At 36.1% G+C, this 25,255-nt stretch overlaps 1 protein-coding gene across 1 annotated transcript in view; it reads right to left on the bottom strand.

Annotated features, from left to right (window-relative positions):
• Positions 1 to 25,255, bottom strand: part of LOC125072765 — a 72,967-nt gene that overhangs the window by 6,389 nt on the left and 41,323 nt on the right. The window contains exons 5-6 of the mRNA XM_047683450.1: positions 20,210 to 20,321; positions 8,537 to 8,715 (exon numbers count right to left, since the gene is read on the bottom strand). Coding sequence (XP_047539406.1) covers positions 8,537 to 8,715; positions 20,210 to 20,321 — 291 coding nt within the window. The remainder of the gene's footprint in view (positions 1 to 8,536; positions 8,716 to 20,209; positions 20,322 to 25,255) is intronic.

The following is a 25,255-nucleotide window of genomic DNA, read 5'->3' as shown; positions in this document are numbered from 1 at the left end:
GTTATACTGGCTTAACCTTCAAACTGAAACACAACAGTACTGAGTGTTGCTGCTTTGCGGTAGAATAATGTCTGTGTGGTACCTAACTAGACGGGATTGTACAAAGCCTCCTACCTAATGAGCTCAATTTTTTGCGAAACTTTTATCGTATAATGTGACTTGGAAGTAATATAATAGAAAATGAGCTCACCACATAAACTAAGATTATTCGTTCCTTTTACTTAAAATTCCACATAAAAAAACACACACACACACAACATCCTACACGATTCACGCAAAAACCAGAGGATATAAGATTTTATGTCCCTTGTATCTGTTATTCTATTGGCTTACTCAACACATTTACCCAACCAACCAGAAGCGATACAAATAAAAAAAACTGGCTATCACATTAGCCTACCCAAAACCCTACCAAGAAAAAAAACTTAGTCGAAACATATAACTCAATAAAACCTCAACCTCATCTCTATTCCCGATTTAATTCCACATAAAAGTAAATAAATATATAACCAGCTACACCAAATAGCTTTAGAGATTCAGAGTATACAGACAGACAACTTCATCTGGTAGAGTGCTCGCTAACATTATAACGTAATATCTTAGTTCGAATACAAAAATTTCAGTTTATAATACAGATTATATTTGTAACGTACAACATAATAATATAATAAAAAGTTATTGAACAGGAAAGGAAAAGTGCTGCTTCATGCACTTTACCGTCGATCGAGATGGTACGGTTGCTGGTACAAAGCGGAATTCATTTAGAAAATATCACTAGTTTTTTGTGTAATGTTCATTAATTCTTAACTTAACTTAAATACGCTTCAGACTTTAATGTCATCTGTTTTAAGTAATTCCCTAAGACACTTGATTAGTCTCGTAGATTATTTTTTTTTATATATAAATATTGGACAACATCACATACATTACTCTGATCCCAATGTAAGTAGCTAAAGCATTTGTGTTATGGAAAATCTGAAGTAACTACGGTACCACATACATCCAGACCCAAGACAAAATAGAAAACTAATGAACTTTTTCTACATCGACTCGGCCGGGAATCGAACCCAGGACCTCGGAGTGGCGTACCCATGAAAATCGGTGTACACAACACTCGACCACGGAGGTCGTCGAATTTTAACTGACAATTTTAAAAATTCATCTTGTGCTCGGCGGTGAAGGAAAACATCGTGGGGAAACCAGCATGTGTCTAATTTCAACGAAATTCTGCCACATGTGTATTCCGCCAACCCGCATTGGAGCAGCGTGGTGGAATATGCTCCAAGCCTTCTCCTCAAAGGGAGAGGAGGCCTTAGACCAGCAGTGGGAAATTTACAGGCTGCTAATGTAAAAAAAAATAATGTAACGTTATTCAACAAATATAGGATTTTTTTTTTTTCATTTAAACGCATCATGAATATTTCCGTTCTTCGCATTATGAACGTCGGTCGGATAAAAATATCGTAAAGACAGTTACTCTGCCGTCAACTAGTGCATTGGTTAGGTAGCATATGACGTACGCAAGCCATTCAAAACCAGGCAAGCATTAACATTCCCCATCCATATAATTTAAAAGGGTTAATATGAAAAATATTTTCCTATTTCCACGTAAAATATATATTTTTAAAAAGAACTCTTGCAAATTACTGTAAGCGTTTTTTGCAATTGCAATAAAACGGTTTAAGCTTGATATTAATTATACATTAAGTTCGTATTGAAATTTTAATATAAATTTCGTAATGTAATCTAGTTCTTTTTTTTTCAATACGACTTAAAGCATTTAAATTTTAAAGATCATATTGAGCTACTTACAGGCAGAGTGCGCAAATTTTCAGTTATTAGAAAAAAAAAATTGTGCAAGTGTCAATCTCTCATTGTATATTGCATGTCGTGTTGGGATGGTGCACCTAAAACTATTTTGAAACGCTTATAAACTGCTCAACAGTGAAGATGGCGCATCTTAAAAGTGGCAACTTTTCGACCACAACTCTATCAAACCAATCTGTTATATACAAATTGTGGGGCTCTGAGCGCAAGAAAATTATTCTTCTTAAATTTAATTCTATACCAACGTAAGAAGATTCCTTACACTGCTATTGTCAAACGACGCAAAAATAACATGTGCTGCTTAGATACTCCAAAATTTGTTTCCACTAAACCATTCGGTTATTATCTTGGTCCCTTCTTATTTAAAGCTGAATGCAAACTTGTCTATATATAAATTGCCACTAGCTCAGTGAAATAAATAAATAAATATAAATAAATAAATATTAGACAACATCACATACATTACTCTGATCCCAATGTAAGTAGCTAAATCACTTGTGTTATAGAAATCAGAAGTAACGACGGTACCACAAACACCCAGACCCAACGTAGAAAACTAATGAACTTTTTCTACATCGACTCGGCCGGGAATCGAACCCGGGACCTCGGAGTGGCGTACCCATGAAAACCGGTGTACACACTACCACTGACCACGGAGGTCGTCAAAACAAACAAAAACGTGTTTGCGTTCCTGCTAAACAAGACGTACGATGAAACAGAAAAATACATTACTTCTATAACCTAATTTCAACTGGCATCCACACTCAACACGCACGCATACATACACATGCACCCACACGCACATATAGTAACACGCAAGTAAACTCACGCCCACATACAAAAAAAAAAAATCATATCTCTATTTTATTTACCTACAAGCACTTTTCATTAGATATGTTTTTTTTTACCTAGGCGATATTTCTAATGTATTTTAATTATTACAACTTTCGGGGAGAGGACTGGATTATCCTTAACACAGGTTATTTAATTAGCCTAGCTATTAGAGCTGATACTTGATCTGTATTTCGTTTGATGACTATGTTATTATACATTGAGACTTTTTGTGCTAGTTCAACCATGTTCATTTGTTTATAAAGTTTTTTTTTGTAATATATATAAGTTTTTTTCTGGTATTCTTATTATTAGGACGACACAGTTAATGAAACACAATTGAGTTTCTCCGTAAAAAGAGATTTATTTGTTTAATTTTACAATAATAAAAAATAAAATAAAAGTTTGTATTTACCTACGCATTATTTTACAAAAATAATATTTACGCACCTGTAAAAAGAGAAACGACATTTAATGTTTATTAATTAACAATGTCTGTTCCTAAATCACAAGATACTTTACTTTTCACAATCACGAGATTGATTCTAGGTTAATATTTTTGATGGCTAACAAAATTTAGTTGTCATGTCATGTCATGTCAGGTTGATGCGCGGAATTCAAATTAATGAAAAATATTTTTTTTTCTTTACATATATTATATTAGATATTATATATTCCTGTAAATAATTTTGTAATGTAGCCATTAATGCCTTATATTTTGTTTGTTTTTTTTTTTTTTTTATTTTGTTGCGTTTAATTATGTATTTAACTTTATTAATAATTGTCTAAGATTTCCGTTAGTATACGTTTATTGATCGTATAATGTTAACTATTTGATTTTATGTGTGTTAGTCTTTTTTTTTTAAATTTTAATAATTGTGTAACAGTGGAAATTTAGCTGATTTTGTAATATTGTATATTTTTATGCCATTAGTGTAATCTCATTGTTTCTATCCCTAAAAAAAAAAAACATTGGTTTCTAATTTAAGTTACGGGTTAAATTAACGAAGCCGTGAAACTTCATTAAATTAATTACCACTAGACTGTGAAAGGCTTCAACCATTATAATTTCGTCTTAATTTCAATTCATGTTAACTAATATCGCACTTGTAAAGAAATAAAGAATTCAGGTGTGTGATATTAGTACGTTTTATAAAGTAAGGGTATTTCATTAATGGTGGATGAAAGGACGTAGCCATGTTGCCGAGCCAAGATATAGCACGACAATGGAGAACCGGAAAAATATATATATATTTTTATGTGATTCGGACGACCTGCATGGTCGAGTAGTATGTACATCGGTTTTCATGGGTACGCCATTCCGAGGTTTCGGATTCGATTCCCGGCCGAGTCGATGTAGAAAAAGTTCATTAGTTTTCTATGTTGTCGTGGGTCTGGGTATTTCTGGTACCGTCGTTGCTTCTGATTTTCATATTTTACATTACACAAGTGCTTCAGCTACTTACATTGGGATCAGAGTAATGTATGTGATGTTATCCAATATTTATTTATTTATTTATTTATATATATAGGCGGACCGGTAATTGGGGCACCTCATGGTGAGTGCCAGAGACAAAGAAAAAAATAACCATTACTTACGTAGCCAATGTACCTTGGAAACTAAGATTGTGCTTTGTGCCTTTGTGCCTGCTTTTTAGTTACACTGGCTCTTTAAACCTTCAAACCGGAACACAAAAATCAAAATCAAAAAGCGCTTTTAAATTGTCATGTTACACTGTTGAATAAACTTTAAAGCTACCACCGGTTCGGAATGTAGATTCTACCGAGAAGAATCGGCAAAAAACTCAGTAGTTACTTTTACCCCCATTTTTATTACAGAGTATGTCAGTAAACAAGAATTATTTTTTTATATAACCTGCTTAGTAAGTCAATAAATACGTAGTCCACTCTTTTTTTTTAATATAATATTGTATTGAGTAATATGCCTTATTTCTAATGTTTTTTTTTTTATATGAGTATTATTTTTTTTAATAGGCCAAGTTAAAAATTGCCGTGGAATTGCTTTACTTAGGTAAAGCTGCTGCTTGGTTAATAATAAGTATCGCAGCTTGGCACAAGGCCCTACAATCCGGTATAATGAACTAACTATAAGAAAAATAATTCTAATTTGCATAGATCATTTTGCATTAAAGTGTCGAATAGGCTTCGTCTATTTTTTAACAAGTCTTAGTAAAAATATTGTCAATAATGATGGTATTTAGTTGTAATAAATGTTTTAGAAATAAACCTGTCAAATTAAGTTATGTTTCAATCGCTGTTTTTCTCAAGTCTGTGCTGTATATTTTGAAACTGTTCGTATACTTTTCACATTCAATGAACAAGTGTTTCGCTTTAATGTTGAATAAATAATTATGACTTTGACTTTATAAGCTCGACCTTATTTCTCTAGTCAATACAACGTCTGTCGCTAATTATTCCAAAATTGTCTACGTTGTTGTAGATATATTTTATTACACCCAGGACCTATTAAATTACCAAAATATAACTGAAATTTTATTTAATTCAATTTTTGTAATTAATCTGAATATTTTATAAATAAGTTTGTTATTATTTCATTAAGACAACTAATTAAAAAAATATTATATTATTATTTCTGTATTAATTAGTTATTTGATATTTTAGCTCTATTCATTATAAAAGTCGAACGTGATTTACTTTAATATTATCATTTTGAAAGCGTTTTAAATGCGAAATAGGTGCGTTGAACTTTTATTTTGATGTGTCTTTTCTCGTCTTGTCTTGGGCCCGATTTTGATAAACACTAAAACTGAGTCTTGAAAACTAATGACGTCCGAGAAACATAAAAATGTTGACTTTATAATTAAATATGTCTATGATTCATAAAACCTCGTCCGAAATTATGTCAATTTAATTTTATCAACAGTGCCTGCCACGCAGTCTCTTTTACAGCGTTACGTTCTCATTTTTATTACATTTTCGCGGTTAAAGTGCACACAAAAAAAATATTTTCGAGAATTATACTGTAATAATATTGCATATATTATCGTTGTTGTTTTTAATTTACAGATTTAATAAATTATGAATGATTTCCTGGATTCTTGATTGATTGTTGTCGAAGTCTCTAGATCAATAAAAAACTTCACCTATAAAAATGATATATACACTTATGACGCTTTTCCCTTATTAATATATTTTATTACAGATTATATATCTGTCCCGTTCCTAGTTGAAACACTGGACTCCAAAGCAATAGTGCAAAAACAGATCTCATAGATTAAGCTCGACGTTCAGGAAGGCTGGTTCATTTTATGCTCAGACAATTGGAATTGTAATTCCACAGGGTAAGCTGCTTGTATTTTGCGCCCCTCCTATTATGTTATTTTTACTTTATTTTTATATTTGAAACTCTATTTTTTTATTTTAATATGGGTGGACCATGTGGTGGTACGTGGTCATCACTAAAAGACATTACTGAAACAAGAAATGAAAGACAATATTCTTATCGCTAATGCGCGACCAAACTTGGGAGCAGGCTCACTCACACCAACAACACGGCGGTAGACTATCGGATGTGTGGGTGGTACCAACCGACAGGGTTACATCAAGTGTAATATAGTCTAATACCGGTGACATTATAAAAGTTATATTTATTTATTTACTTAATTACTTTATTACATAACATAAGAGAAACCAAAAAATATATATTTAACAAATGGCCGAGATGGCCCAGTGGTTAGAACGCGTGCATTTTAACCGATGATTTCGGGTTCAAACGCAGGCAGACATCACTAAATTTTCATGTGCTTAATTTGTGTTTATAATTCATCTCGTGCTCGGCGGTGAAGGAAAACATCGTGAGGAAACCTGCATGTGTCTAATTTCAACGAAATTCTGCCACATGTGTATTCCACCAACCCGTATTGGAGCAGCGTGGTGGAATATGCTGCTAACCTTCTCCTCAAGGGAGAGGAAGCCTTTAGCCCAATTAGGGAAATTTACAGGCTGCTAATGCTAAAAAAAACAAACAATAGGCGTCCAAAGACGGTCTCATCGCTTATAGCGATCTTTCAGAGCTAAGAAGCTTAAAAAGAAAATAGATAAGTGCAGATTTGAGAGGGGAGATAAATTATTATTATTATAATAATAATAATATTATTAACATTACAAGTGACGCAATGCACCCATCACTCTTGTAATTCAATGCTATTCCAGTATGGCGGTGCAGCATTATATATCGCGTCGTTTGTTAGCAACATGGGGGGGGTTTGGCCTGAATCCAGACTATTAGGTCTGAATGTGCCCTATCTCACTTAAATGATTGCATGGGTATTACTGGATCAAGTTGTTCGATCTAATTCTTTTGAATTTGAACATCTTTAAATGTTTCTTTGCTTGAATAGGTATTCAATTGTTCTTTATTATCTTATCGAGAAATAATTAATTGGATTTTTTGTTCCGAAGATACAATTTGATGATCTGAACGAAGTTCACTATTTAAGTGTGTTTAATTAATAATCTATACTAATAATATAAAAAGAAACTAATAATGTTACCTCTTCACGTTAAACAGCTGAATCGGTTTATTTTAGTACTTTATTGTGCAACACATGAGTACAAAAGAGAAACAAAAATATTTGACAATGGTGCGCCAAGGTGATCTTATCGCTTATAGCGATCTCTCAAAGACAACTTTTGGTGATAGGACCTTAGAACGAAAACAGGTAAGTGGATATATAGATAAAGAAAGGAGACAACAACTATAATATAAGAATACTTTTTTTTTTTAAATTAACAGCCTGTAAATTTTCCACTGCTGGGCTAAGGCCTTCTCTCCCTTTGAGGAAAAGTTTTGGAGCATATTACACCACGCTGATCGAATTTCGGGTTCAAACCCAGGCAGGCACCACTGAATTTTCATGTGCTTAATTTGCGTTTATTTATGAGTTTATTTCACACTTAATACTACACCTTCACCGCCGAGCACGGTCTGGAACATTGAACGCCCGGATTTGTACTCAGAATCATTAGTTAAGATTCTCAACTGGGTTATAACGGTACGAGTTCATAGTATTTGCTTTCAAACATCAACAGAATGGAAAACAAATATTAGAGTGTTAAAGCGATCCTGCTTCTTGTTTAGTTTCCTGTTCCTATCCTGTTTATTAGTGCTGTTCCTTCAATGGTATTCAATATGTTAACCTATATAGTCTTTTGTATAGAACACGTGAAAATTAACCAAATCACGTGGATTAAAATTTGAGAATATTGAAAAATCATCGTGACGAAACATATCGTGATATATTCTGACTTATGTATTGAGCTTCAAAAACTTATCCCAGAAGGGAATTAAAGCTTTTCTTAGTAAAAGCATATTAATACACTGTTACTTTACATTTTATAAAAAAAATCGAAAGCAAACATAGTTTGTTCGAGTAAACTTTACAATAAAGCATTATTGAGTTGTCAATATTACAACTCTACCAAAGGAAAGCAGCCTCTAGCATATAGCGAAAAAGTGCTAAGAAACTCACTTAGATTCTCTTTTCATCAACAGATTTACAATTATTTTAATATTTAAAATAACTGTTCTCAATCAGTCCTGTGAAACTCGAGCCTTAATCTAGGCATCTTTAACCAAAATTAACATATTAGTAATATTGTTAATTTTGTCACAGTACAATTTTGAATTTTTTTAAACGGTTCATGGTTTATATTATCCGGTATTTTATTATGTACTCGTAAATCATTGTCCAAAAACATTCTCTGTACCGCATGGGAGCGGCAAGCAAGGTTTACAAGTTTTACAAGCCCTGCATATATTAAAATATATTGAATATTTATACATTTAAATCAAGGGCTCTTATCTGATTAATCTAGTTTTAAGAATGTCACTTACCATTAAATATATGGACGTATATGCTAGCGGGCACCGCATTGTTCGGTACACAGGTATAGTTCCCTGCATGGGATACGCTGGCTGCTGGAATTAGGAGGTCTGACAGCCTCTGCTCTGGATCCGTGGTGACGTTGATGCCACGTTCGAGGTCGTAGTTGATCATCCTACTGTTGTGGTACCTGGTAATTGAATACGCTATTTAATATAATGTAAGATTTATGGAGATGATGCACTTGTTTCTTTTATTAATATTACAGTCCCCTGGATTAAAGTATTTCTTCGGCAATGTCTACTGTCAAAAGTTCGAATGGAACTCGGTTCGTTAGTTCAAGAATTTATTTTTGACTTGTAATAAAAATGAAAAAATCCAAATAGTAAAAATACCTTGTCAAAGAAAAAAATAATTGATGGTTATATTTGTTATAAAAAAATTAATAATACAAGCGAATTGATAACCTTATTCTTTTGTTGAAGCCCGTAAAAAAACGTTTAAAAATAATACATGACCTAGAAATTTTAATTTCTTCCGTGCAGTGACGGAGTAAGAATACAATTCACTGCCCCTCTCTCTCCCATGGGTGTCGTAAGAGGCGACTAAGGGACATCTGAGCGACCATCTGCTCATCTGGTGGTAGGATGTCAATCATCCGCCTGGCTTGTTACCACCGTACGCATGGTGAAACACTCGTGAAGTGGCTGCTTGCAGCCGCGTTTCGAGATCAGCCGGCGTACAGCCAGTGCCCGAGCGCGCATTGTCGCGATAAGTGTTGGTCCGGTGGATGTTGCTGTTGAACCAATGCTGGAGGAAAGTATATTGACCCGCCGGTCAGGGAGACCCGTAGAAACGGTTGTTCCGCTGGCCGCCCGTGGCAGAGTACAGGGGCCCAAGCGTTCCTAACCAGCTCGCGAGGCTGCCCCACCAGGCCACGCATAATCCCGGTGTGGACCGTCGTGCCGGTTGGTGACCGGACGGTGGGGTCCCGGCGGCCACTACCGGGAGGGTTCGGGGGCCCTTCCGCCCGGCGGGTCGGTTTATTTTCTCTTCTGGCAACTTATTGGGGAAACACAGCTCCACACTTTGACCGTCCTTATCGTGGCAACGCATCGCTCGCTTCACGTCTCTTCCTCTTTTTTCCCCCTATCCATGACAGTGCATAAAAGAAATGACGGTCGTACAGCGGTGCACACCCCCACCATTCCCACGCTGTTTGAGGTTGAGTTCGTTAACATCCGTGGACTCCACGCTAACCTCAATGCTGTCCACCACCATCTCGAGACAGCACGGCCAGCAATGTTGTTTCTGACGGAGACTCAAATACTCCGTCCTGTCGATACCAGCTACCTTAATTATCCCGGCTACATGCTTGAAGAATCCTTCAAAGCGAAAGCCGGAGTATGCTTGTTCGTCAGGACGGATGTTTGTTGTCACCGTCTGCGCTGCTTGGAGGACCCTACCTTCTCCCTGTTAGTGGTACGTGTGGACTTGGTTCGTCAGAGTCGGGTCTACGTGTGCCTCTACAGATCCCACAATGGTGACTTGGAGACAAGCCGACTATTTGACCATCTTAGTCGGGTGGCAGATGCTGCGCAAGAGCAGTTTCCTAACGCGGAACTGGTGTTTTTGGGGGACTTTAACGCTCACCATGAATCATGGTTGAAGTCCTCCAAAACTGACCATGCAGGAAGGACTGCCCATGCTTTCGCTCTCACGCATGACTTGACCCAGTTGGTTGATCAGCCCACCAGGATCCCAGACATTGACGGGCAAGCGCCTTCCCTACTGGACCTTCTGCTGACTAGCCACCCGGTGGAATATCAGGTTGAGGTTCGGGCTCCACTTGGTTCTTCGGATCACTGCCTGATATCTACCAAAGTGCCACAGGCCAAGCTGCCGCCACCAACGGTAAGCAAACGTCGCATTTGGCACTATAAGTCGGCAAATTGGGACGGTTTGCGCGATTACTATGCGTCAGTCCCTTGGAAGGAGCGTTGCTTCAGTGAGAATGACCCGACAGCTAGCGCCGCTGCTATTGCTGGTGAGATCCTGTTGGGGATGGAATACTACATTCCTAACTCAGACCTCGCCAGTAAGGGTACGCGTAACCGTTGGTTCACTCGCGAATGTGCCGATGCTGTGTCTTCTAAGCAGGCGGCTTATCGCGCGTGGATCAATGGCTGCGTTAGTGGGGCATCTAACATTGACTCACTGAAAGCAACCTACAATAAAACTTCCAAGTCTTGTAGGAAGGCATACACAAGAGCGGATGCACAGCGCATTGCGCGGTTTGGCCATGACCTTATTTCACAACCTAGAGGCTCCCGTAGCTTCTGGCGTCTGACCAAATCTGTGCAAAGCAATTTCTGTCAACCTTCGCTGCCACCGCTCAGGTATCCGGACGGATCGCTAGCTCACAGTCCGCAGGAGAAAGCTGATCTTCTGGCAAAACTCTTTGCGGATAATTCCGTAATCAATGATTGTAGTGCGCTGCCACCAACAATTCCTTCATGTGGCTACACGATGCCTGACATCAAAATCAGGCAACGTGATGTACGTGCAGAGCTACAATCACTTGATGTGCGGAAAGCTAGCGGTCCCGATGGAATACCAGCCATAGTGCTGATGAAGTGTGCAGCGGAGCTGTCTCCTGTGTTAACGCGCCTGTTCCAGCTGTCTCTTTCTACAGGATGTGTGCCGGATTCTTGGAGAGAAGCTAATGTGCAAGCGGTTCCCAAAAAAGGGGATCGATCTGACCCGGCAAATTATCGGCCAATAGCTATCACCTCAGTTCTTTGTAAGGTGATGGAACGGATCTTAAACAACCAACTGATCCATTACCTAGAAGATCACTGTCTAATTAATGATCGTCAGTACGGGTTTCGACCAAAACGGTCCACAGGTGATCTTCTAGCGTACGTAACACACCTCTGGGGTGAAGCTATCGATAAGCGTGGAGAGTCGTTGGCCGTCAGCCTCGATATCTCCAAGGCTTTCGACAGAGTCTGGCACAGAAGTCTTCTCTCCAAGCTGCCGGCATACGGTCTGCCGGTTCAGCTCTGCACCTGGATTGCTAGCTTCCTACACAAGCGCAGCCTTCGCGTTCTAGTTGATGGTTGCGCTTCAAAATCCCATGTAGTGAATGCTGGAGTCCCCCAGGGGTCTGTGATATCCCCCACGCTCTTTCTTCTGCATATCAATGATATGCTCTCTCTCGGGAACATACATTGCTATGCAGATGACAGTACAGTGCACGGGGGATACCACGGACGCGCAGCGGCTGGACGGGCGGAAACTGAGGAGAGACGGAGGGATCTTGTTGTTGAGCTCGATAGGACGTTAGGACTCATCGCCAAATGGGGCTCTGACAATCTTGTTGAGTTTAACGCCAAGAAAACACAGGTGTGCGCTCTCACAGCGAAAAAGTCACCATTTTCCCCTCCTCCTTCCCTCTGTGGCACCACGCTGGAGATACATAGCAAAGTCGCCATACTGGGAATCGACGTTCGGTGCGACCTCAATCCAAGGGATCACATCGAGGCTGTTATAAAAACAGCCTCACGTAAACTCGGAGTCCTGAACAAGGTGCGGCGTTTTTTCACGCCTGCTCAACTGCTCCTGCTGTATAAAACACAGGTACGGTCCTGCGTTGAATATTGCTCGCACCTCTGGGATGGCTCCGCTAAGTACCTACTGGAGGCCTTGGATCGGTTGCAGCGACGTGCGGTTCGCATTATTGGCGATGTAAAGGTCACCAACACCCTCGAGCCTTTACAATTGCGTCGAGAGATAGCGGCACTCAGCGCTTTCTATCGAATGTGTCACGGCGAGTGCTCAGAGGAACTATTCTCCCTTATTCCTGCTTCCCCTTTCCTTCACAAGTCCACGCGTGCTGGTTCTCGATGTCACCGCCTAACTGTGACATCAATTCCATCGCGTACAAAGAAATTTGGCAACTCTTTTCTTTGTCGCACTTCCAAAACATGGAATTCTTTACCAGCGCACGTATTCCCCTCCTCTTATGACCTGGGTTCCTTCAAGCGAGGCGTGAAGAGGCATCTTGCGGGCCGGCAAGGCGGGGGCGGCTAGAGCAGATCACCTTTCCCAACTGCACTAGCCGTCGTCGCGTTTGGACTCTGCTACCACTTACCATCAGGTGGAGCAGAGTCATTTGCCCTCCCGGGCAATAAAAAGAAAAAAAAAAAATGAACCTTGCATTACAAAATGTTTCGTCAACAGACAAATATTATAATTATTTTTAGTTTTACAAACACGAAAAACGTAACTTCAACTAACCTACTAAAATAATTTCCTTTAATTATAAGAATTTAAAGTAGTTTCTACAGACATTTACTTTTTAATATTAAAAATATAATTTAAAAAAGAGTTTCAGGCGACTGCTTCCGAGCACGTTTGCTTCTAAATTGGTAAGAACGGAACATTTTTACTTTTTACTTTAAGCTTTTCTTATTCAAAATTCTTTTAAAATTGCTGTTATTTGCAAACTCTTGCATTTGTTTGATACAACGAGTAATCTTTAAATGTCATTCAACGAGCATATATTTTATTTAAAATATCTCTTTCTTTTGTTTCAAGAATTTTCTCGTTGAGTAAAAAAGGTAAGGAATATCATAAGTAACCAATATTTATAACAGTATCAATGTTTATAAGCAGCAGAATACTTACCGGTTCCGGACCGATTGACAGTCTGCCTAGCTATTTTAAATAAATAAATAAATAAGCGGCCTTATGTATTCCCATTTATGTCCTAAGATGGTAATCTAACGCCACCAGCTATCAAATGCAGCATTACAAGCTCTCCCAGCCTAGGTAGTACAATATAACACAACAAATATTATATTGTAAGTTTTTTTTTTTTATGACACTGGTAGGCTGACGGTCAAGATACCTAAATATTAGTGATCACCACTGTTCATAGATATTAGTGCTGTAAGGAATATTAACCATTCCTTAAATCGCTAATGTCCTACTAACCTTGGGAACTAATATGTCCTATGTTATCGTAATTATACCCCTTGTGTCTGTAGTTACTGTTGGTATAAGTCAATATAATACTATGGCAACACTCTTTTTTTTTAATTGACAAGCTGTTCTTTTATTTTTAAATTAGTGAAGCTTCTAGAAAAAACAGTACACACCGCGTCATTTCAGACTATATATAAAAACAAAAAAAAAGGCTAGTATTGCCAAAGTATTATATTAACTTATACCAACAGTTACATTACCTCACTTAACCTTGAAACTGGAACAATCCTAGTTATTTACTGTTTGGCGGTACAATATTTGAGTGGAAGAACTCACCACAGAGTAAAAACAAATTATAATAAAACAACTGCCTTGCTCTATCATATTTGTAAGCTTAAATTGTAATTCTGTTCTATTTTTGAAATTAGCACAAACATTTTTTTTATTTTATTATATTGAAATAAACCTCATATTATTTGGAATGAAATTTGATTCGTCTAATTTAGTTTAGCCAATTTTGTAGATATTTGGCAGGATTGAGCCAAATAACCGCTACACATATTTTTGCCGCTCGTTCTATTCATCGTTATACTTTTGCGAATTGCTGTGGTCTTGGGTTTTGAACGTCTACGCGGAATTAGTTTAATTTTTGCCAAGTATTTAAAATTTGGCACGATATAATGGAGACTTGGCAGTGCCACATGTATGGCACTTTGGAACATCAATAAACTGGAAATGAGGCGAAAATTAGTTTGACAATACGAGTTAGACTTCAAGACGATATATCCGAAGTTATTGTTTCAACAAACTTGGTCAGCAAGAGTTTGCAATAAATATTTGATTTTTAAAAGTACTGACTTACTTTAAATCACTTCTGTGACAAATGTAACCGCAATGTTTCAAGTCAGGATAGTTTTGATAAAATTTAAGATATTGGCACAGTTGAAGGTTTTGTTCGAAATGTTATTGTTATATGCGACTGTTTTTCTGTATATTCTGATCGTTTTGAAACTGTTACGTTGTTATTTAATTGAATAAAATCAAAACAACTATACTCGAATCTCATAAATCTCAAGACAGCAGAAAATAATTCACATGAAGAAGATAAACAGACCGTCGGAAACGTTTTAAATTTCGAAACTTCGGAACTTAAAATATTCTAGAAGTTTTACTTCAAAACCAATTAACTAAACTGTTTATTTATTTATATTAACTATACAAACAAATAAACCGAAAAGTACTTTTGCTTTGACAGTTAAATAATTTGTTTCATGCACAAGATGAATACGGATATAAAAATATCGGTATTGTCGTTGGACCTATAATTGGGTTAGACAATGTCAATGGTTAAGTGCTGAGCAATAAGATATAGTCGAGAAAAACGAGATTTTATGTAAGAGCTCAATAAAACGAATCTCTTAGTATCTTACGAGAAAGCACCTCGGATTACGTTTTAGAATCTTCTCGTGAAGCGCATGATCAAGATCATGTCGTCGCAAAGGAGACTCATGTCCGCCGGCTATGATTGTGTGGATTGAGTACGATAAAACATAAGTACTATTTACCAAACCATCGCATGATTTAGAATTTAATATCATATAATAAGCTGACTTCTACTGGTGAAAAGATTATTCTATTAATTAAATATTGCATATATTTCTAAATCAGCCGAGTGGTCTAGTTTGAAGTACGTGAATAAAAACAAAAGCGTGCGGGCAAGAATTATAAAAATTATTAGTTTAATTTTTGTGTATAATTTATTTTGTTCTGCAAGCATGTATAGATGGGCAAGTGGCTACCCATTGGTGAGTGATGATATCGTCCATAGATAAATTTGCCATTAGAAATATTAACCATTCCTTACATAACATTTTGCCACGTTTGAAATAAAATATTATGTCCCTTTTGACTACCTTATACTAGCTCACTCACCCTTCAAACCGGAACACAAAAATACTAAGTAATCACTGATTAACAGTAGAATATATATATATGTATAAGATTATATATATCAGTAGTAGAAATATGTGTGGTACCCCAATGGGCTTGCTTAAAGTCCTACCATCAGGTAAATTATTCATAAATATGATAAAATTCATTCCTAAAATAACGTTCACGTTTCCTTTGGATATGACAGGATATATTATCGCATATTATCTGTCTCTTGAGGACCATTTGACTTCACAAGAAATGAGATAAGAATACTTCGGAAATATTATGTTCTTCGCCGTTGTAGCGATCATAATTACCTCAACGATAATTGTTTAAGCAGATATATTATAATATTATAAATATAATTTTAAATGAACCAGGACGATATTGAAAAGTGATTACCACCTTTCATGGACATCTGCAACACCGGAGGGCTTGCAGGTGCGTTGCCGGCCTTTAAGTAATGATTACGCTGTTTTCTTGTAGGTTCCCAAGTCGTATAGGTTCGGAAAAACTGTCGACGAAAGCTGATTCCACGGAGTGGTTGTGCGAGGCAGAAAATGTCTTATACGTATAATATGAAGTCTGGATGATAATTAACTCCGTATTACTAATATTTACTAATCAATCGACATAGGAGGTTTCAACGAAGGAAACCTGACGTTGCCTCGCTTTGGTTTTATATTTACATATGACGTAATTACAACTTCGCTACCCGTTCCAGTCGACAAGATTTTTTCCAGCATCCTCAAAATCAACAATATATCACTTAAAATTTCGCTATTAACCCTCAGTCTATTCGAGAAAACCGCAAGAAAAGTGGTTTTGAGTTTATCGCGTGCAAGCTCGTTTAATAACATGCAGTGTAAAATCGCTGTCACTATAAAAATTATGATCCAACTATCTGTTATCTATTTATTATACCGACTGTATGCTGCCAACCATGGCTCTTAGATATGTAATTACACTGGCTAACTATTTCTTCATACCAGTCGTAATGTTTACCGATATAACCGTCGACAAGCTCGTAAATTTTTGTGTCAGCTTCATCGCAGGTTTTCACTTAAACTGACATGTCTTAATATTAACATTAAATAAAAGTATTTCGAATTTCAAGTCAAACATTCCGACATTACATTTATTAACTTAAGAGCTCGAGGTTTCGTTTTAGTAAATTAGCAACTCAGTCACATAGATCTATTTGCACAGCTCATAGAATGTCTGGTCTTAAGAGATCATTGTCTGCTATGTTAAGATTTTCTTCAGGAGGTTATTGACCTACGGTAATTTAACGGAGAATTTATTGCAATAAAATATAATTATTTAAAATGAATATTTAAATGAATATTCATTTAAATCACCAATGTACCAATAGCCGAGATGCCCCATTGGTTAGAACGCGTGCATCTTAACCGATGATTTCGGGTTCAAACCCAGGCAAGCACCACTGAATTTTCATGTGCTTAATTTGTGTTTATAATTCATCACGTGCTCGGCGGTGAAGGAAAACATCGTGAGAAAACGTTTCTGCATGTGTGAAATTCTGCCACATGTGTATTCCACCAACCCGCATTGGAGCAGCGTGGTGGAATATGCTCCAAACCTTCTCCTCAAGGGAGAGGAGGCTTTTAGCCCAGTAGTGGGAAATTTACAGGCTGCTAATGCTATATAAGGAACTAAAATGTTTTACTTGATTAATTGGATTGACTCCCTCAAACTTCAAAGTTGAACAAAACAATACAGTTGTTTTGTTTAGCGATAGAACATGTCACAACAACCCAGAACAACAACCCAGATAGACACAGAGTCCTACCAATCATTGTAGTACGTAGTCATTTAGTTGAGCATTAGATTATAGGCCTTTTGTTTTTAGCTTTGATTATGTCATGTCTAGTTTGAATATCGAAGCGAAGAACGCGTCGAAATAGTGGTCGCCAGTGGCTATTAAGTACACGTACAGTACGTACTACACTACTAAAGTATATGTAGTGAGTTTCAATCGTCCCTGTCCCGCAAATAAGAGTTGGCTTGTTTGTCTCAGTTCGATTCTATCTAGATGTACATATGTACATATTTATAATATAAGATTTTTTAAGTACAATCATTAATATCTTAATTTATATTTAGCAAACAAAAGTTATTTATTATTGAAGCTGATGTATCACTTTCGATTATTAAAAAAGTTTTCTCATAAATATTTTAATATCATCAAATATTTGGACTTTGTTTCAATAAATTCGTTTTAGTTTCATTAATATCAGTCATTATCTATTTATTAGGTATTCTTTTAGAAACATAATTCTTTTTTATATTATTAATGATTGGATATTTTTTTTTTTTTGTTTTGTATCTTTGAGTCGTCTCAATTTATTCTTTATCAAGTATATACTATTTTTTTATGTCCCTTAGATGTTGTTCACAGTTCACCCCGTGCTCGGCGGTGAAGAAAAACACCGTGAGATTTTTTATGGTGTAGGTAGCAAGCGAGTAGGCGTCCTACTTGATTGAAAGTGACTACCAACGCCCATTGACAACTCCAACACCTGGGGGCTTACAGATGTCCATGCAGTTCTTGCCAGCCTTTAAGAGTAAGCTCTTTTCTTGAAGATTCCCAAGTTATAACTGACAAAAGCGACAAGACGTGTATCTACTAATTTAATAGATTAATTAAATAGATAAGATAGATAGATGTGACTGTGGCTTTCATGCGCCTTAAATTTGTACTAAAGCGTCATGATATTTTACACTTTATTCTCGGTTCTTCAAGCTAGAATCTATTTTCGGAATCGGTGATAGCTTTATATTTGACCCCTATAGCATGACAATTCTTTCATACCATAATAGAGGTGTTCCAATTATGGACATACTGATCAAACACCATCCAGACTAGCTGACAAATCAAGAATTGCACAAAAGCTAATAGCACCAAGGAACACTAATCAAAAAATCCCGAGTCAATGAAAAAGTCATCAAAGATTTTAATGCAATTTTTTTGTCATCAGTTTCCAATCCAAAAATTCAGATGGTGACGCTGCCAAATAATAAAATAAGTGCTCATTAAAATAAGACAAAACAGCGGCACAGCAGGTCTGTGGACAATTTGGAAGTACTTTTATGAGCCTGCTTAAATAAAGAATGCGTTGATTCTAATTTATTGATACTAAAGAAAGCAAAACAACGCAATATCCTAAATAATCTCGAAAAAATCTGAAAACTATTATTTGTTATTGAATTTTATATACACCTAAAGTAGCTGTTAGCAAATTTGTTCGTAAACTTAAAGTTTTTATAACTTTTGATAGACTCGCAATATTTTCCTCCACAGGCGAGCACGGGATGAATTATAAACACAAATTAAGTACACAAAAAATCATCGACGCTTTTCCTGGCTTGAACCCACGATCCTCAGTTAAGATTTAAGTGTTCTAAACCTTAAACTTATGTGGGCAGAACTTATGATCTTTAGGTCCTTTGATCTCTTATATAGGTCGCAATTACCATTTTCCTGAACGAATATTTTATGGTATGATAAAAGGATTTTTCGGCGTTAAATTTCGTCTTGGCACGAGTTTTTGCGCATCGTGACCTACGACACTAGACTAAGAACTTTAAAAGACTACGTGACAAGAATGTAGCGGCTTTTTAGTATCATCACTTTATACGTACAATATTTAGAAACAGGTAACGCGCACTAAACTTATTTTGGGTTAACTTATACCGTTATAATAACAATTTAATGTGATTTTCTATGCCTACATCTAAAATAATAGTTTATTTCTGTTTTGACTGAACAAGAGACTAACTTTTGCTCGAATTGTAACAAGCAATCATCGGTTAAAATTCACGTGATCTAACCACTGTACCGTCGGCGATTTTATCCACAAAAAAACCCACTTTGATTGTGGTTTGATTAATTTTTTCGAGTTAGAACCAATGTTGATTGCATGTTTCGTTTTGCGGCAGAAAATCTCGATTTAATCGATGCCGATTCTCATCTCTACAAATTAAATACTTGTTCCGTTTGCATTCGGTATACTTGGGCCTTGGAGTTATATTGATATGTTTGAAAGAATTGCTACTGTATTTTTTATAATCTTTACCACTGGACTGACTTTATTTTTGCTCCATATTCAGAACTACAATTCAAAGCGAAAATGCTGCAATCATTTTTGCTGGCATTCATGATTTTTATACTTAACATTTTGCCTTTTGCATATACAGTAGATTATTTTCAAATATGATTATCGATTTTTAATAATGAAGACTGTAAAATGGGCCATATATGGCACTATAGGGAATATTAACTGTTCTTACATCATCAATGAACCTTGATGATCCATGTAAATTCGGAGATGTTTGATTTAAGAAAATGGGATATAAGAACTTATGTCCCTTGTTCCTGAATAACATGAGTTCGCTCACACTTCAATCAAGAATACAACAATAATAAGTACAGCTGCTATCGATATGCTATGCTACGCGATAGGACTTATCCTATCGCGTAGCAGCTGTACTTATTATTGTTGTATTCTTGATTGAAGTGTGAGCGAACTCATGTTATTCAGGAACAAGGGACATAAGTTCTTATATCCCATTTTCTTAAATCAAACATCTCCGAATTTACATGGATTGATTTGATTGAAGTGTAAATACTAATTCATTACTTATAATGAATTAGTGGTATGGACTTGTATACATATTAAGAAATACCTAACATCAAACATCAATAAAAGTTATTCTATTCTACGATTGATACTGACCAAAATACGAAGGCTGGTGCCTCCGTTGTCTGAACGACTGAACACTGCAGACGTAACGTGGAGCCAGGTTTGAGGTACTTCTCCGTTGGGCCAGATATCTGCGCTCTTGCTTCTGAAAGAAAAAAAATAAACCATTGTTATTATTTTTCTTATATAATATTAAATCGTACTTAGAAATAAATGATAAATAAATAAATGTAGGACAACATCACATACATCACTCTGATCCCAATGTAAGTAGCTAAAGCACTTGTGTTATAGAAAATCAGAAGTAACGATGGTACCACATACACCCAGACAAAAGACAACATAGAAAATTAATGAACTTTTTCTACATCGGAGTGGCATACCCATGAAAACCGGTGTACACACTACTCAACCACGGAGGTCATCAGAATACGAATAATAGAAATATAAAATTACAACTTTGAATTAATTCTTCGTTATGAACGATCCAAAATTCAAAGCCGTTATGACTGTGTTCTCTGGCAAAATGTATGCTTACTATTTCGATGTTTAAACAAATTATTATTGAATTTTAAATATACAATTTGGCAAAAAATCATCACTCTAAAAAGTCTAAAAAATCTCAGCTTTTTATACGGCGATCCTTTAATCGTTCCTAACATTTTCTGAATACGGACGAAGGAAACAAATTTAAAGGTATTTAAAAATTTTTTCATAAATTGCTTCGATGAAAAATTTGGTCGTATATTAAAACTCAAGTTAGTAAAACATACAAGCTTGTCAAGTAAGTTACCTGGGAGTCATAGTGCAAAAACCTTTATTAAAACTCGTCCTCGTCTTATTGCCTCCATTGGTGACAGAAGTGCTGGTTCATCTTTTGCAAAGACGATCGGAATTCCGATTCAATTGAGAAATGCTGCTAGCATTCTTGCTACCATTCCACGGAGTCAGTATTTTTTCATTAACTATTTTTTAAATTGTATATAATAATTAGGTCCTTCGTGGAAATAATCTATACTAATATTATAAAGAGATAAAATTTGTTTGTTTGTATGGTAACCGCGGGAGTTAATGGTTCCAATTTAAAAAAAAATTTATTTCTGAGTGCTATTAGGTCTAAATTGTGTTTATTACATCATATCATATTCTACATTAATGAATTATAATCACGCAAAGCCGGGGCGCGTCTCTAGTTCTTTATTCGATTTTAAAATTTTGTCAAGTTGTCCTCAATTGAAATATTCATAAGTAATGTGAGTTAAATCCCTCAAACATTGACTACTAGTATATTATCAGTGGAATAGTATTCGTTACGCGAAAGAGATCGCTCCTAAGCGATTAGTTCGTCTTTGCAGTATCTGTTATTTTGTTTCACTGTAACGGTTTTGTATTGGAGCGCAATCAATAGTATTATTTTAGCTAGTAATCAATCTTGTGATTTGAGATGTTGTGTCCTTTGTGCCTGTAGGTTTACTGGCTCATTCGCCTTTCAAACTAGAACACAACTAAACTAAGTATTGTTGCTTGGCAGTAAAATATATGATGAGTGAGTGGTATCTAGACAGCCCTTCCACCACTATCTACATCTACTTACCTAGCATCAAACGTCATCGATCAATTAGTAAAACTGTTTTATATCATTTTAAAAACACATAAATATAAATATAAAAAAGAAAACCAAACATCAAATAATAATTAATAAAGTTGTTTCAGAATCTTATAGCAGTCTTACTAACCGTATAGTTAAGGAAAACCTGTGTCACAAAAGCAATTCCCAGACATATACGTGTGTATCTTTTAATTACCACAAACAGGAGTGTAGAATTACTCTGAGCTTTGTATCTTCCCCTAATAGAGGGAAAACCATTTCGCAAGTAGTTCCTTTATGAGCTGTTACTTATTACTGCATTGCAAGAGGGTAGAGGAGAGAGAAAATAGGGTAATAATATGTGACTGGGTGACATGGATAATCTTATGCTAGGTGAATACTGAGAACAGAAATCGAGCGCTTCAAGTGTTGCATATGTGTGTGATGTGTGTGTGTTGTAGTAACTTAAAGTTACTCGTGTTTTATTTTCTTTTGATATGGTTTTGTATACTTATGAGATTCATCAAAATATCTTTCCAATGAAAACGTATTTGAATTTAGAATAAAAGACGGCAGTTGCGGAGAAATTTGAAAACAAAACTCACCCAAGGTTCAAAACCAGAACCTCGTCATCAGTAGCTTCATAAACTAGATACTATACCACCGAGACAGTCGACATTTAAATACACTAACAATATATATGTCACAGATTTGATCCAGACTACTTGAGATATCGTCGTACCGACGCGTATCATAAGTTTTACGCTAACTTGGAAATGAGAATAAGTACATTAAGAATACGACAAGATAGTACAGTAATTAGGATACGTAAATGTCAATTGAAAATGACGAGTTCAAACGCAGCAAACTCTTTCGAATTTTCTTGTTAATTTGTGTTCACAATTCGTCTCGTGCTTCTAACAGGAAAAGTAGCCTTTGCCCAGGAGTGGTAATTTTACAGGCTGCCATTGTACACAATATTGACATTATTAGAAGAACCTCAACTTTATTAAAAACGGAATATACCACCACATGATGTCTGGAAATCTACTACGGCGCCATTTTTAAGACATTTTCTGTCTCGCACAACCGCTATAACTAGATTTAGCCGGTGGTTTTTCAGAACTGAAACCCTTCTTACCCTTCAAAAACAAGGGCCTACTTACTACTACTTATTTTTTTTAAGCCGTCAACACACTTGCAAGCACTCCGGTGTTACAGAAGTCCCATGGTCTGTTGTAATTACTTTCCATCAGATGAGCCATAGAAAAAAAATGGATGCTAGCTAACTAAAAGAGATAATATTTAAATGTACAAACACATTTATGCATTTAAATACTGTGAGAGCGCATTTGTTGTTGCGCACTGTAGAGCGCTCTCATAGCCCGACGCGACTGATGAGATCGGTACTAACGTCCACATGAGACACAAAATGATAATAAATACCAACTTCTTTACTTAAACAAAACGATCCTTAATATTTCGTTTTCAAAACATAACTCGAATTAGCCTGGATTTAGGGTTTTTTTAAGTTTTTTACTCCTGCATTTAGGTGCCGACATGGCGATTCCGTTCCCTCCAACGTTGAAGAGGAGGAGTTCAAAGACGACGAGCATCATCACCATCATTGTGAGCATCAGATTTAGTTAGACAACGTGCTGCCTCATATCCTCGTTCACATAACACCCTGACCTGGATTCCTTCAAAAAGGGCGTGAAGAGGCATCTTGCGAGTCGACATGGTGAGGGTGCCTAGGGCTCTTCATTCTCCCTAACTATACTGGCCGTTCTCCCTGAATGTACTGGCCGTCTTCACGTTAAAAAAGCCCCATCCCGGAATAGTCGGATGCTCCGAAACAAGTCCAAGTCAGAGATTTGAACTACAGGGTTCAGGATCAATAGAACAGTAATATGAAAAAAACAATAAAATAACACATAAAACAATCAAGTTTCCACTGATATTGATAAAAATCTACTACTAATCCTCTAAAAAAACTACTAAATCTACTACTATCCTGACCAATTTTGGCTACGGCGGACAATCTTAGGGAGATCAGTCAATCAGCCAAGACACATTATAGACATATGCACAAGTGAATTCACTAGGTATTCCTTTACTCTTATAACCGACGGGACGGCAAATTCATAACGACCAGAAACATTTGAAGCGTAGCAACGATCTCACGTATTCACGACAGTTCCATTTGCAAGACTAGACAAGACGATTTTAATAGAAAAACCCAATAAATTTCGGCTTAAAAGAATCTGGGACTTCAGGATCTGCAGCCTTATATCTAGCTACTAGCACAGAGAAGCAGTCAACAATTTTATAAATAAGACTAATATATTGAGAGATATAAAAACATCTCAACCAGGGCGAATTAAATGAGATAAAAAATTAAATTCGAAACTTGAAAGCGTACGGTGAAAAACTACTAAAATCTAACTAGACCACTCAAGCATTCACCACGCAGACATGTTACTTTTTTAATAAATATAAAGATACCATTTTACCGCCTCTAAACAAAAGCAAACCCATATAACCTACATTTCAAATGAAAGGGTAATGAAAATATCACTCGAGCCGCTCAGGTATTTCATATGTAAAAATTCCATGTTCGTTGTGAAATTCTAAATTAATTTTACTGCATGACCAATTAAACGTGACCCCTTCCATTGAATTACTCGTTAATTATAAAGATCGTCCTTATATATTATAATAATAAAAGCATTTTTGAAGGACCTGTAAAGTGTTAAAGTACACAAAATTAATAAAATTATGGTGCAACCGTAAAATTTTGTATAATCGTCATGTTAAAATGATTCGATTTCAATTTGAAAACATAAAATATAAATAAGCTAGAAAATAGGATGCAACTCGACTAACTAAACTATAAGACCTCAAATTATAAAACAAAAGACATTCAATGGAGCGCGCAGAACATTATAGTGAAGCGACAAAAGCGAATACAAACTCCCAGTATGACTTACGTCACTAATATAAATAATATTAACAATTTTAAATACATCTCTTATCGCTCTATTGGGAACTTTTCGTTTTTGTTTTTTGCTGCAGTATCACGTCTCAAGCGATCCATCTAAATTTTGTCTTATAATCAAAATGTAAGACAATTAATTTTCTGAAGGAGTTTCGTTTCATAATTTACGCGTTCCTTTTTTATACACGAACCACTGTAGAAAAATAAAAACATCACAAAATATAGTGTCAACAAAACATACTTTGAAGTGTTGAATAGACCTTCAAATTTCAATTTCGTCGCGATGAAATAAGTTCTTATTTATAAAATAACAAATATACTTTATACCTTTTTTATTTTCTGAAAAGGAATATTAGGAACAAGTCTCGCTACTCCACTGAACTACTTACTAGACAAAGAGTCTAGACTCTTTAGTAGCGAAGGGCTTCATACTATTTATTTTAAACCAACATTTTATTAAACTAACATATTGTACTTGATGTATGTATAATGT

This window comes from Vanessa atalanta, chromosome 22 (genome assembly GCF_905147765.1).
Source record: "Vanessa atalanta chromosome 22, ilVanAtal1.2, whole genome shotgun sequence".
Lineage (NCBI taxonomy): Eukaryota > Metazoa > Arthropoda > Insecta > Lepidoptera > Nymphalidae > Vanessa > Vanessa atalanta.
Note: the sequence above shows the minus strand (reverse complement) of the source record. Positions and strands in the feature narration are given on the sequence as shown.